The sequence below is a fragment of the Prionailurus bengalensis genome, chromosome C2 (assembly GCF_016509475.1).
Source record: "Prionailurus bengalensis isolate Pbe53 chromosome C2, Fcat_Pben_1.1_paternal_pri, whole genome shotgun sequence".
Classification (NCBI taxonomy): Eukaryota; Metazoa; Chordata; class Mammalia; order Carnivora; family Felidae; genus Prionailurus; species Prionailurus bengalensis.
In genome coordinates, this window is record NC_057350.1 from 125,513,864 (window position 1) to 125,529,801 (window position 15,938).

Below are 15,938 nucleotides of genomic sequence, written 5' to 3' on the forward strand. Positions count from 1 at the left end.
GTCTCATGTGATTATGGAGGCTAAGAAATCCCAAGATCTTCAGTTAAGGAAGCTAGAAACCCAGAAGAGCTGATGGTGAAGTTCCAGTCTGAGTCCAAAGACCTAAGAACCGGGAGAGTCAGTAGAAAGTGTCAGTCTGAAAGCAGACAAATTTAACACCCAAGGAGTTTTAGGAAAAGACCTATGTCCCAGCTTAAGACAGCTGGGCTGGCAGAGTTCCTTCTTACTTACTGGAAGGTCTGCCTTTTTCTTCTATTCAGAACTTCACAGGTTCTGATAATACCCATTAGTATTAGGAAGGCCAGTCTTCTTTACTCAGTCTACCCATTCAGATGTTAATTTCATCCAAAAATACCCTCACAGACACACCCAAAATGATGTTGGACCAAATATCTGGGCACCCTATGGCCCAGTCAAGTTGATACATAAAATTAACCATCACAGATCAACTCAGCATGTATACACAGCTTTGTAAACCATGTTTAATCTCCAAATAAAGACTGTGTAGCAAGTTGAGTATTACTTCTAACATAATACAAATACCTTCAGTACAAGCAAAAATGCACTAACTTTTTCCCCAGAATAGGAGGTAATATCCTTGAGTGGTGTTTCCTGTTCTTGCTACACTATAAATTAAATACTGCGATGTAACATTAACACTTAAATACTATGATATAAAATCAATACATCTAGGTTACATGATAAAGGAAAAGAGCCGGAAGGAAACAGATTGTGTATGTAAATATAGCATATACATCTATGTTTATGTATATATACACACACATATAAAAACACATTCGTATCAAAACAAGGAGGAGATACTCATGACAATTAATCTTAATTTCTGTAACTTGTCATGTGGTTATAGCTGGTATTTATTATTACCTTCTTCCAACTCATTCTGTATTCCCTCTGCCTTTAATAAGCATTTCACTTTTGGTTCTTGACTTGTTGGATTGACCCAAACCTTCATTCTTAAAGGGTCCAGGCCATCAGTAGTCCTACCTTGTAATTAGGTAGCTTGTAATTGTCCATTGATCTTAATCACAGGACATGGTAATGCTAAGAAGAGATCTCCTACATTTTAGGCTTATTCTTCCTTACCTCTGTGGAACAGTAGTCCAATTTCTCCTTGACAGTGAGTATCAGTCACTCCAGCCAGCATCATAATGCCTTTTTTTGCCTGTTGATCCAGAGGCTTGAGGTGCCCAAAGTGGCTGGGCTGGAGTCTTAACTTCCAATTCAATACAGTCATTGCCATGTCCCCCATTGGAATCATTCTTCCCTCTATAACTAAGACCTCTGTGCCAGTAGAGCATAAGGTTGCAGGAAAAGAAGCAAAAATTTTGCTAGTGGGTCCCTAGAGGGAGTACTAAGTGGTACAACTTTGACTTTTAAACCTTGATTTCTGGACCCTTGAGTCCTGGCTATGGGAGAAGCCTTGTCATATATTGGATGCTGACTCAGAGCATATACAGCTTTCTGGAGTGCCTTGCCTAAGTCCTGCAAGGTATTGCCACCTAGCTGCTACTGTAAGTTAGTCTTCAAAAGGCCATTCCATTCTTTTGTCAAGCCAGCTACTTCGGATTAGTAGAGAACATGTTAAGACTAGTGAATTTCATGAGCAGGAGTCCATTGTTACACTTTATTTGCTGTGAAATGAGTTTCTTGATTGAAGCGATGCTGTGTAGAACACCACAATGGTGGATAAGGTGAGTCCACAAATGGTCGTTTGACAGAAATGCATTGTATTCAGGGAAGGCAGATCCATATCCAGAGTTAAGTTTCTATTCCAGTAAGAACAAAATTTTGCCTCTTCCATAGTGGAAGCAGTCTGTTGTAATCAGTCTGTCACCAGATAGCTGGCTGTCCATCCGAGAGAAATGGTGCTATATCAGGAACTCATCAGCAGCTGGTCTCAGCTGCTGGCATAGCAGGCACACAGTGGTGGTCATAGCCAGGTAGGCTTTGGTGAGTGGAGGTCCATATTGCTGAACACATGTATAACATCCATCCCTGCCATCTTGGCCACCTTGTTCATGAACCCACTGGGTGATGACAGGGGTGTTTGGGAAAAAGGCAGACTGGTATCCACAGAATGGTTTTTCCTATCCACTTGATTATAAAAATCCTCTTCCAAAGACACCCTTTGGTGAATATCCAATGCGACACTTTTTTTTTTTTTTTTTTGCCTCTTCAGAGAAGTCTATCCTATATCTCTTCCCCATATTTCTTACTAATTTTCCAGTCATGTTCCTTCTACGTCCTTGGCCATAAGCCAAGCTTTGGTCACAGCTCATGAATTGGTATATAATTGCATGTATTGCTGTTTCTCCTTTCAGGCAAAGTGAAACCGTAAGGTGCATTTTCCAAATGCACCACAGCAAGGATTTCACTTCACCGTTGTCCTTCAGAATTGTTTCCGAAAGGAGCTGTAGTTCCATAGTTGTCTGCTTTCCTGTGGTGTTTAGATACTGTGTAAAGCCATTTATAAACCGTGCTTGAGTCTTCTCTTCCTGTGTTAACTGGTTGAAGGGAACTCCCTGTGACGACATAGGTGCAGGGTAGGAAAGAGAAGGTAGTGTAGCAAGAAGAGGAAACCGTGGACATTTGAGTCACTTCTTCATATAACTTACTGTGCCTTCAGGGCCTGCTCAGGCCCAGTCTTATATATACACTTCATTTGATGATGGAGTACTATTTTGCTTACCCATCTTTATGGCTTGGTGGATCAGACAACACCCAGTTCATAATGGGCAGTTCAGGTCACATGCTTGCTTGGTAGCCAGTGGTTAAGCAGTCAATCTTACTAAATCCCAATAGTAAGCTAAGAGTGGTTTCTCTAAAGGAGAGTACTTCTCTACAGGAGCTGGCAAGTGTCGTTTCCAAAATTCTGAGGACCTGTGCTATGATTTATCTATAGGGACCTGCCAAGGGCTCCAGATAGCATCTCTGTCTGCCACTGACAGTTCAAGCACCATTAGACCTGCTGGATCATATGGACCAAGTAGCACACCAGCTTGCACAGCAATCAGGACCCATTGCAGAGCTTTCTTTTGTTTGGGATCTCACTCAAAACTAGCACCCTTTTAGGTCACTCAGTAAATAGGCTGTAGTACATGACCCACATGAGCAGTATGTTGCCTTTACAATCCAAAGAGGCCCACTAGCCATTGTGCCTCATTTTTGGTCATAGGAGGGGCCAGGGCAACAAATTTTTCTTTACCTTAGAAGGGATATCTTGATATGCCCCATGCAAGTTGAACCCTAGGGGTTTCATTGAGATTAAAGGTCCCACATTTTTATTGGATTTATTTCCCACCTTCGGACATACAAATTTCTTCAGATCTAAAGTAGTTGCTATTTCTTACTCACTAAGTTCGATCAACCTAATGTTATCAATGTAAAGGTGCCAGAGTGGTGTCTTGTTAAAGGGAGAGGCAGTCAAGAGTCAAGTCAAGAGGCAGTCAAGTCAAGTTGTAAATTACTTTACAATTTGCAAAGTAAATTGTGATAAAGGGCAGGAGAGTTGCTATACTTCTGAGATGGTGCATTGAAAGTGTATTGTTGGCCTTGACAGCTTAAGCAAACTTCTTGTGGTTCCTTATTGACAGATATGGAGGAAAAAGCAATTGTTAGTAGGTGTATACCACGTACCAGGAGATGTGTTACTTTGTTCAAGCAACGAAACCATATTTGTATACCACTAGTTAATGTTAGGATGATCCACTGTAATTTTCCAAGCGCCATCTGTTATCTGTACAGGCCAAATAGGCAAGACGAGTGGGGCTGTGAATCTACACCCCTGTATCTCTCAAGTCCTTGATGATGGCACTCAACTGTGCAGTCACTGCAGGAATGGGTTACTGCTTTTGGTTTACTGTTTTCTGAGGTAGAGGAGCTTATAATAACTTCCGCTTCCCATCAAAATAGCCAGGGACCCAATATGGGGATTCTGCCAGCTGTTGAGTATATCCATTCCAATTATGCATTCCAGTATAGAAGAAATAACCAGAGGATGGATCTGAAACGGGCTCCATGCTGACAGTAGAGAGCCCGATGCAGGGCTTGATCCCACGAACTGTGAGATCATGACCTGAGCCGAAGTCGGACACTTAACCAACTGAGCCACCCAGGTGCCCCTAGTCCCCTTAATTTTATAGTCCTCTTAAATATATCTCATGCCTATCAATGTCTTTTGTGTTCATGGCTATTGTCCTAGTCCAATTCATAATCTTCTCTCACCTGCATGTCTTCATTAACCTCTTAAATTGCTCCCCTTGTTTCCGTTCTTGCACATGCAGACCCTTCTCTGCACAGCAGCTAAAGTGACATTTAAAAAATGCAGATGGATTATGTCATTTCCATTTTTTAAATCCCTAAAGTAATTCTCATTGCATGGAGAATAAAACCCATTTGGTTTTTTTTTTTTTTTTTTTTTTACCATTTAATTGGCTTTATTAATTGATTCATGAATTGGGCAGTGTCCCATCTAGCTAATCTAGTAGAGGGGACTTGGGGGAGCCATGCAAAAAAGGGTTTTACAGGCAGAAATGTGGTGGAACAATAAGCAGATGAAAAGAAATGATTGTTTTAGGAAAGTCACTTTCCCATATTAGGTGGATTTCCTCATTTTCTTTTGGGGGGTTGAGAGGGCCCATGTGACAGATTACCTCATGGTGCTGACCAGGAAATTCCTGACTGACTGTTAAGACTGCACTTCTGAGGGAGGTTGAAAGTGCAGTTAGGTTAGGTACTGAGCCCCAGTTTGATGACATGGCCTAGCATTTTGGGCCTGTCCTTTTCTTTTACATTTCCCCTTTGATCATGCTCTAAGCTCAACAGAGATGTGATCAAGATTTAAAGCATTAGCACCACTATCAGATACTATTCTGAAGTTCTCACAGTTTTTATTGTTCTTTTGTATGGTATACATTATCCATAGGTTATGATGTTTTTGCTTAATTTCTACATATTCATAGGTTATGGAAGTTAGTCATTCTTCTTGTTCTTTGACATTCCAGTCTTAAGGAGTTCATTTGTTTGATGGTTAGTGGCTGCAAACACGCATTTAAAACTTATGAGAGAATATAGTGTGCCAGAGAGACTGTTATGGTAAGTATAAGCAGGATAATTCCCAGTGTTTGGAGTGCACGTTAGACTCATGGTCCCCAAGACACAAACCGAGCAAAGAAAGACCCTGTTGAAGGAGTCACCTTTTTAAGCCAAGTGGCTTGCTCTTGTGATCTTATGTAATTGAGTTTCAGCTTCCTGAGAAATGTTAATCCAGATACAGCAGGTGGTGTTGGCCACAGCAGAGATACCTTCTTGCTCAGCTAAAAGATAATTGAAGGCCATCCTATTATCAAGAACGGTTTTGGCCAAAGAGCCTAAAGATGGTTGTTGGGCCTCTTTTGTTTTAGCAGCAGATTCTGCAATAATTTTAAGGATTGCGGAAAAGTACCTGATCACAGGCTCATTTACATTTATCCCTAATCAGAGGAGTGAGTCCTGAATCATGAAAGCCTCCAGGCAGGTGCTTTCTAACTCAACTATGTAACTTCAGGGAAGCCAACCAATGAGATGTCTTATTTTGCTTGTGAAAAGTTAGGGGAGGGGCTTAGTTAGATTTTCTTAGCAGAACTTAGCTCTTTTAATATTCGAGAAGACTCAGTTTTCCTAAGTAATCAAAGACCTGATAAAGACAGCAACCACAAGAAATTATTTTGATAAAACACAGTATCTTTATTTTCTAGGGAGATCACTTAAAGATAAAAAAAAACTTCCATAATCTGCTATCAAAAGTAGACTTAAAGTAAAAACCAGAACAAAACCTTTGTCATTTTAACAAAAAGAAAATCAAATTCTAATTTTGCACCAGCTTGCTTTTTATATTAAAGCTTATTCCAGTCTTAGTCCTGATCACACATAAAATTCTTTTCCAAAGATTTCTTCTTTCACAAACTTTCTACAATTTTTTCCTCAAAAATGTATCTTCGTTTCTCAAACTTTTTACCAAAAACACACATTTCAATTTCTTTGCATATGGAGATGTTTTCCTTATTTCTGTAGTTTTAATTGCATATATTAATTAGAATTCTTAACCTTTAGGGGTGCCTGGGTGGCTTAGTCAGTTAAGAATCCGACTCTTGATTTTGGCTCAGGTCATGATCTAACAGTTCGTGAATTCAAGCCCCACATAGGACTCTGTGCTGACAGTGTGGAGCCTGCTTGGGATTCTCTCTCTCCCTCTCTCTTTCTACCCCTCCCCTGCTTGTGCATGCCTTCTCTCTCAAAACATTAAAAAAAAAAAATTCTTTTTTATTTTAATGTTTATTTTTGAGAGAGAGCACACACACAAGGTTGGGGGGGTGCAGAGAGAGGGAGACAGAGGATTGCAAGTGGGTCTCCTTGCTGACAGCAGAGATTGTGACCTGAGCTGAAGTTGGTTGCTTAACCGACTAAGCCACCCAAGCGCACCCCCCGAAAAAAGAATTCTTAACCCTTAGAAACCTTAGTTCCTAGTGAAAACTAAGAAGTTAAGGAATTATAAACTGTTATACCAGCATTTTTTAGATTTGCAAATTCATGAATACTTTTCATAATTTCTAGAAGCATAGACCTTCTTCAGTTTTCCAGTGCACTAACACATCCAAATATCTTTTGGTTTCTCTGTAGTAAGCCAAAAGTAGATAAACCTGTGTTTAATAATTAATGGTTTGGTATTTTCTTATTTGGAAATGATCTAAATATTCAACAGATTTCTATTATATTTATTTTAACTTAGGAGAGTTCTAAAGTTTCAAGTTACCAGAGATTTGGAAGCTGTTTTTAAGTACACATAGAATAAAATATAATTCTCGCTAAAAACTTTATTACCTCTTATTCCACTTCTATCTGTTTAAATCATTTGTTCTCAACAATTATGTTTATTTTACCCATGAAAACTTCATGAGTCATTAGACAAAATCACCCATCATTCTAAGTTATTTTTTGCTGACAGACTAGAACAGAAATGAATTTAGCTGATAAATTCAGGTAGAATAAAAGTTGTTTATCTACATTATATTCAATCTTGATAATTCTAAAGATATGCCTGTTTCCAGTCAACCAATGAACTTATTAAACTTGCTTTAATTTACCAAAAGTTATTCCAGAGCATGTGCACTTGAAAAACATTTGGGATAGTTTCTATTATATTTCTGAGAATTTTATGAAGACTAAGTTTATGCAAATGCTTGGTTTTTTTGAAAGCCGTTTAAAGAGAGCTCTTTTACAGATTAATTTTGGCAGTACCATTTGGAGGTAGAAAGTACCACACATGTAAAACGTATGTCTGGACACACACACCAACACAGATGGAAGCAAACAGAGACCTTATAGCTTATAGCTTTAAATTACTACCATGGATTAGATACAATAATACAAAAATAGTTGCCTCTAAATTATTTTTCTAACAGATAGAATAAGATTGGGTTACCTGCTTAGGTGAATACAACTTTTTCTAATACTTGTGGAGAAGAGTCTTGTCCTTAACAAGTCAAGTTCCAGATGACCTTTTTTCCCTTCTGATAAGAATTGGGGCATCTGGGTGGCTCGGTTAAGCGCCCAACTTCGGCTCAGGTCATGGATCTTGTGGCTCACAGGTTCCAGCCCCACGTTGGGCTCTGTGCTGACAGCTCAGAGCCTGGAGCCTGCTTTGGACCCAGAAGGGTCTTCCTTTCTTTCTGCCCCTCCCCCTCTGGCACTCGGTCTCTCTCGCTCATAAATAAATAAGCATAAAAAAAAAAAATTAAAGAGTTACCTCCCTGAAGTTTGTATGTCAAAGAAATGGTCTAGATAAGAATTATGGAGAATACTCTGGTAGAACATTTATATCTTAAAGGCACAGGGGGAAAAAAAGTAAGCTCTTCCTATAACTTTTGTTCTCTTAAGACCAGAATTTATAATACTTCCAAGCCTACTGAGATAAATAGGGGAGATTTGGGGTTTGGTAAAAAGTATTGGTGGATTTTGAGTTGTTTTTGGAGCTACATCTCTGGTCCTGTAAAGACTAGGTTTGTAAAACAAGGGCAGCTGTTTTTAATTCCTCAAAGAATTGGGTTGCTGCCTAAATTATATCGAAGGGCCGACACACCTATCCACCTATGTTAGAGTGTTTTTCTTTCCCTGTGGGTAAGTGTAGGAGAGAAAGCCTAAAAAATTCCTATCAGGCTCTGAATATCAGCTTCCAATTTAGCTTAGGGGAGAAGGCCTAAAAAAATTCCTGTCAGGCTCTGAATATTATCTTCCAGTTTGGCCAAATTTCTGATCATAAAGTTATTCAGTCCTTTAAAATATCTTGTAAGATTTCAGCCTTGACAGTTAACTGTCTCTGGCTGTATTAAACAGTCCCATAGACCTAAGAGGCATCTTCAAAGTGGATGCAAAAGAGGTTGTCTTCACAAGATCTAGAGTCCCTCCCAAAGATAGCCAAAAGAACAACTTGCGTATCTCAGGTGACCAGAAAGCCAAGCCAAGTTCCTAGGATAAGAAACAAGACCAGCAAGAAGGAAATAGCCTTCTCTGGGAGAGAAAGGATCAATAACCAATTGGTCAGGAACTGGAAAGGAAAGGACAGTGTGAAATTTTACTTCCCTCTCTTGACTGGGCTCCAGAGGTAATCTCTTTATAAAAGATTTCAGGGTCCTCCCTGGTTTAAGAAATTCTTTGACTGTGGCCCTCAGTTCAGCCTTTGAGCAGGATGTGAAAGATAACCTGCAGAGAATGGCCTGTAGCCTCAACTGGTCTTATTTTATAAGTTAACTGTTTAATAGTGTCTTTAGAGTGGAAAAGCAGTTCAGATAGAGGGTTATGGATACTCAAAGGATAGAGGAGAGCAGTAGGAATTACATCACTTTTATGCCTCAGTCTGTTACAGTCTTTTGTTTTAAATACCTTTTCTCTTTAATTTTTCATTAGCTTTTGCAATGAATCTTTCAATGAAACTATTTTGGAATTTTGAAACCTTCTGGAGATTTCTGCATACTAATAAGTGGATATCCCATTCTGTTTGTTTAATTTGGGAATGCTTGCTTTCAAGTGCATTTCCTAAATGTCTTATCTAATTGGAAATTTCCACGTAATGAACGTTACCTTTCTAGGTTTTCATTAGTAAGATTTTGCCATTTTACTAGCTATCTGAAATTTCCTGGACTGTAATGTGGTGTTTTTCCTGATTGGATGAGGGCCCCAAATGTGGAGCGATGATTGGGTGAATAGTTCAGGGTGGTGAAAGGATTCACCCCAGGCAGACAGAACAAAGGAGATAGAAGTTTATTGAGTACACAGAGAGGCTGGCAGGACAGCAAAGGAGAGACTCTCTGCAGTGTGGCAGTAGATTAGGGCTGTTTTTAGAGGGGGAAGGTGAGGAGGTATGGGGACCTATGGAATTTTCTCTTTTTTGGTAATTGTGCCTCTTTGTCAGTAGCCCGTTGGTCTGTTCGGGCTTATGGATGTTTTGAGGTGGGTCACCTGATGGGTATGTCTGTATTCAGCCAAGTGGCTCCTGTGGGTCTTTTTTTTGCCTTGCTTTACATTCCATTGCTCAAGCCTGTTGTCTAAAAGTGGCCTCTATGTGTAAATCTTTTTTTTTTTTAATAATTTTTTTTAATTTAATTTTTTGAGAGAGAGAGAGAGTGAGCAGGGGAGGAGCAGAGAGAAAGGGAGACAGTGAATCTCAAGCAGGCTGTCAGCATGGAGCCTGATGTGGTGCTCAAACTCACGAACTGTGAGATCATGACCTGAGCCAAAACCAAGAGTCGAATGCTTAACCAACTGAGTCACCCACGCTCCCCTACATGTAATTCTTAGACATAAAATAAGCAGTTGGGCTGGAAGGTAGTGTGTTCAACTCTTTAGATTTAAGGGATCCTGTTTGTTTTAGCTAGACCTTTGGGTTTCTTAGAGTTAAAGTAATACCTAAGAGAGACGTGGTAGGGTTGGGAATTATGGCATGTTTACAGTGTCCCTTTTCGCACAGAAATTTTCTTGATGTTGGCAGGTGACCTAGTGTCAGTCTAACCCATTTCATGAACAATTTACCCTGTTACAGGAGTCTTCTTAAAGTGGCAGATGCTCTAACAGCCTTTGACTGCATGGCCCATTTTTTGCAGCTTTTTGACCTCTGAGATCTCTGTTAGGAGTAGCCTTTATTTCTACAAAACAAGACCAAAAAATATGTGCATTTTATTATACCACAGTAACTGAGAGATGTTACTGTGTCTTGGCCAAGAAAGAGCCTTTATGCACCACCAATTCCCATGGAACCTTGGACTTTGGAAGGGATAAACCAGCATATGCCAAGGAGTATGGAGGATGGACTCATTCCAAATAAAATGGAGAACGACAGCTGCCTCCAGCAGTTCCCAACAGGGAAAGATTTCAAACAAATGGAGAATTGCAGACTAAACTGTCAGCAGTTTCCAATGTGGAATTCAGGGACAGAACTAAGACTTGGGGTTTTCCACCTGGGAAATTGTGTTCTGAAAGGCTAGGGGCTTAGTTCTGGGCAGATACATCTGCCAACTCAATCTGACCTGCTCTGTAAAGGAAAACCAGTTAGATCAGGAGCTTGATGCAAAGAGAGCGGAGCTCAGAACCGAGAGGGAAATGGTGAGAAAGACCGCAAATTCAAAAGGGTTCATGGTACCACACCTGTGTTTCTCATTCCTGAATGCCACTGGAAGTTTGCATCAGATCCTGAAGCTGCCACAAAATTTTTAGCAGTGAATTTTAAGATCTAATTGACTTCATTGATTGATTAATGAATCCAGCATCATCTCACCTAGCATGTGGAAAGGATCTCCCCTGAACTTTTACCAAAGCTTGTAAAGCCCTGCTTGATGAGGTCCTACATCATAAATTGACCTCACTCATGATCAAACCGCATTGTACATTTTCTTGGTTCTCTGGGAACCTTAGCTTGACTTTTTTTTTTTTAAATGTTTATTTATTTATTTATTTATTTTGAGTGAGAGAGAGTGATCAGGGGAAGGACAGAGGGAGAGGGAGAGGGAGAATCCCAAGCTGACTCTGTGCTATCAGCAAAGAGCCCCGTGCAGGGCTCAGTCTCACAAACTGTGAGATCATGACCTGCACCAAAATGAAGAGTGTGATGCTTAACTGACTGAGCCACCCAAGTGCCCCAACCTCAGCTTGACTTTTATAACAGTGTACATATGACATATGTATGATTACATTTTTACTCTTGACTGATGAGTAGCAAGAGGGAGGCGGTACACTTTACATAGCAGTTCTTGTTATTACTGTAAACCTATGAAAAGATAGGGTGTTGAAACACTTAAAGTTTTTGACTTATGGCCATGTGGGTATTCAGGACACTATTCCAGGAAATGGATATCAATACAGTTAGTGATGGGGCCTGAAATTCACAACTGTACAAACATAGAAGAAATTCAAATTTGAAATACTTCAAAAAGTTCCTGTTTGCACAGTCTGTTTTTCAACTGGTTCCCTTTTCACCAGTGTTTGTACAGCTCCTGAAACTGTTGAGAAATGGAGTGTCTGTGGCTAACTTGGCAAGCTTCAGCCATCTCGATTTTCATCAAGCTACATAGAACCTTCCAGTTTCCTGTGAGCAAGCCCTCAGCCTGTCTATAAAAACTGCATGACTGAATTCACATTCCTACAGAGTCTTAGTGGTTTCTTTTCATAGAAACAAAGTTCAAAAACGAAAACATTATGTAAAATAAATCTCCTGTTCATGGAAGTTCAAGCCAAGGTGTTCATGTTTGTTGTATAGATGTTTTATATGCTTGTTATATATAATTTACATGTTAATATAAATGTGTTTATATTAACAAGCTGTTTCAGTTTTAATGACATAATAACAAAATAAAATACCCTTTCTTATGACTTATGGTTGGCCAAGGCTGTTTCTAGTGGATTTTTGCATAACATGACACGGAAAGATCTCAGTTATTAAACAATGAAGTTGACTTTTAAACACAATGGTTTTGATTCAGTTGGGCATTGTTGATTGATCTTGTACTAATTGCATAAAGTTTTTTTATTTGCATAAGTTTTGATAGCCGAAGTTACTTCATACAAATACTATAGACTTAGACAACAACTACTATTATCTATATTCATATTTATTTTATTACACTATAATTCATTTACCTATACTATTCGTGGCAAGAGAATATATTGAGAAGATATCACACAAGAGTGATGACAAAAACTAGATGTTAAGGTTGAATGACGGGATCCCCAGGATTACTTGTACAAGGATTTTCCTCTTCTACTATGGCATTGAACAAACGGAGTGGTTCAGATTGTGTTTCAAATTCTACTACTCAGTGAGCTGCAGAGTTCTGAGTACTTTAAGTGTCATCTTCTTACCCACAATTTATGTCCTTTTACTTTTCTCTGATTTTTAAGACTTTATTTAAGAAAAGGATTGAAGAACATTTGAAAAATAGTACTTTAAGTCACAAGTGATAAAAATAAGTTTTTTAGTCTTGTTATAATTAATATGTTTGTCATAAGCTAAGCACTGATTTTACTTTGGCTGGTTGTTGAGGGCTTGTGTTGGGGAGAGGAAAGGATTAGTTATTAATATGATCACATGATACTATAATATTTTATATTATTTTTAACCATAAATAAATTTTGTTGGTGGGGAAACTTATTTTTCAGGTTGAAGCACTCAATAAGTTAAAAACTTTAAATAGTTTAATCAAACTGAATGCAATGAAGCTAAACAGAGCCAAAGGGAAGGAGGCCATGCATACTTGTTTAAAACAGAATGCTTACCGGGAAGCCCTCTCTGACCTGCAGTCACCTCTGAATCCGTGTGTCATCCTCTCAGAACTCTAGTAAGTGACCATCTTTGCTGTGCTCAGTGACTTTTCCATAAAAATAGCAATGCAGAAAGAATTTCTGAGTGACTGCCTTGCAGGAGCAATAAGGCTAGCTGTTAGCTCCAGTAAGTACTGTATATTTAAAGAAGGAAACTCTTAAATTTCTCAGAGGTTATTTTTGTGTGTACTGGGACATATACCTACTAGCTAAACTTACCTGTGGGATCCATGAAAGTTATTACAAGGTATTTTCCTTTCAGTTGTATGTGATTACATTTGTTTTCTATGTTACTGGTTTCTAAGGGTTGAACATCCTATGTATGCAAAATGTTGGCAACCATCATAGATTATTAACTAAGTTATTTTCCTATTTCAAAATTAGATCTTAAATTGATTTGGAAAATTATTTCTCACTTTTTCATTCCCTTCAAAAGTAATAATAGAAAAGGAATGATGTGTATCCCCTTGTGTTAGGATTCAAAGTTGATCCCCCTGTGAGAAGTAATGAAGTTATAATATTCCTAATTTTAATCTAATGCTATGATCTGGTTGTTATTGACTATTTGTAATAACATAGAGTTAAGGAAGAATAGTAAAGAAAGAAAGGAAGAATTTTAAAGAAAGAAAGAAAGGAAAGAAGAAAGAAAAGGAAGAATTTTAAACATAGGTAGTGAGAAGGGCAAATCTGGGTTTTCAGTCTAGCCCATCTGGCATCACTACAGGCCAACCAAAGCTGTCACCCCAGTTGCTTTTTTACCAAGAGGAAATGTTCTAGTTTTGACTTCTGCAGACCTGATTGGAACAGGTGAGGGTTTTCCCCAAGTCTAATACATCATGGCAAAATTTACAGTCTTGCTATTTCTTTAAATTGAAGTGGACTAATTTCCCCCTTGTTTGATTTCAGTGTTGAAAAATGTAAATACATGGATTCCAAAATGAAGCCTTTGTGGCTCGTGTACAACAACAAAGTTTTTGGTGAGGATTCAGTTGGAGTGATTTTTAAAAATGGTGATGGTATGTACTGAGATTTTTACAGTACCAAATTCCTTAGTATTTTTCATTTGTTGTCAGTTTGCTTTATCTGAAAAATGGTGTGTAAACATATAACAGATGCAAGCCCAGAGGTAGCTATCAATGGGCATAAGGTTGAATTTGGCGTGTCCTGTGAATCCCTTTTTTTTCCTCTTAGAAAATATCTTTACAGCTTACTTACATACACTGTTCTAATAAATCTTTTTTTCCTACAAAATACAGTCTGTCTAATTCTTTGGTAAGAAGCTTGTGAAGTACAGTATTTTCAGTAGTATATTCATACATTCTGTTTCAGTGACAGCAATTTTGATATCGCTGCCATAGCTTTATATTTTAATTAAAATGTCTTAATGACTCATATTTTTTGACAGGAAATGCCTCTGAGGTGATTACACCAACCAGACAGCCACCACTCATTAGTTGTTATGATTACAGATAAGTCACGTAAAATTCATTGCACTTCAGGTTCTTCATGGTCATAAGGATTATAGTATTTGTATGTTGGGTTTATTAAAAAGAATAAAAGTTACATTAGTAAATATGCTTACCATAATATGTGTGCTTACAACTATTTTAAAAAGAACTTGTGTTTTGCTAGACATCTAATCCCACTTGATGATACGAATGTTACTATGTAAAGCAATACTTTCAAAGCCCTCTGTTACCTCAAAATTATCCTTGGATATGATAACAAATAAAATCAACTGTTACAATTCTGTAATCTATCATACCATACAATTCCTTATGTGATTTTTAAGAACTTCCTGTGCATCCCTGAACGCAACCAGGAAAGAAAAAAATCAGCAGTGTGAATTGTATAGATGTTGTAGATAGCCATTACTGTGTTATACAGTATTATGTCATCCATACAATCAGTATTGTAGCTTACACATGGTAAACAATTGAAAATTATTTTGTTTAAAGTAATCTCTACACTCAATGTGAGTTTGTGGGGCTCAAACTCATGACCCTGAGATCCAGAATCACATGTTCAACTGCCCGTGCCAGCCAGACACCCCTATTAAAAATATTACTTACCTTGGGGCACCTGGGTGGCTTAGTAAGTTGAACGTCTGACTCTTGGTTTTAGCTCAGGTCATGGTCCCAGGGTTGTGGGATCCAGCCCTGCATCACGCTTCACACCGAGGGTGTAGCCTGCTTGGGATTCTCTCTCTCCCTCTGCCCTGTTTGTGCGAGCGTGCATGCTCTCTCCCTCTCTATCTCTCAAAAAAAAAAATTTACCTTAATTTCTGAAATAGTGTTACAGGCACATGCTAGCCAGCAAACCTAATATTTAACAAAATAAGTATACTCAACATTAAAGTTTTGGGAAAATATTAACACTATTGGTCATTGATTTTAGTTCTGTCTGAATTAGTAGTCTTGAATTAATGTTATTAGACATAACGTGGAAAGCATTTATAATAAAGCAGAGTATTCCCCCCTTAGATTTACGACAAGATATGTTGACACTCCAGATGTTGCGCTTGATGGATTTACTTTGGAAAGAAGCTGGTCTGGATCTTCGGTGAGATTTCTAGTGAATTTATTTTTGTCTCATGTTGTATTCCTTCCATAGTAAAATTGTAAAAATTTTTATTCCTTCCCTCCTGCTATTATTATTAACTGGTGTTCATGGTAATATTTATAGAACATTTTATAGTTCTATGGTATACTGTCAAATGCATTGTCTTACTGAAACCTCATCAGATATAAAACTGTGTATGTTACAGAGACTCCAGAAAGAAAGGTTTGCACTTTCAGTAAAGCCTAGACAGGCAGCAAAAGTCACACTCTAACCTATGGTTCTGAGGGTACTCTCAGGGAGGATGCACTGGTGGTCATGAGAATGACAAGGCCAGAGAATGGCCTGCCCCTCTTCTTAGCCTGGTAACACTGATTCCTCTACCTTCCCTAAAGGGAAGTGTTCAAGGGTGCTCCAGGGTTTTTAGCTTGTCACCATTATTAGAGGTAGACAGTAGAACAGGTTTATGGCAACAGAAAAAAGAAAACATAATGGATTTTAAAAGTTTAATCGGG

The 15,938-nt window shown here is 38.5% G+C and overlaps 1 protein-coding gene across 1 annotated transcript in view; it reads left to right on the forward strand.

Moving 5' to 3' along the window:
• Positions 1 to 15,938, forward strand: part of PIK3CB (phosphatidylinositol-4,5-bisphosphate 3-kinase catalytic subunit beta) — a 189,748-nt gene that overhangs the window by 151,960 nt on the left and 21,850 nt on the right. The window contains 3 exon segments of the mRNA XM_043595281.1: positions 12,703 to 12,881; positions 13,771 to 13,880; positions 15,348 to 15,426. Of these exon segments, the coding sequence (XP_043451216.1) occupies positions 12,703 to 12,881; positions 13,771 to 13,880; positions 15,348 to 15,426 (368 nt within the window).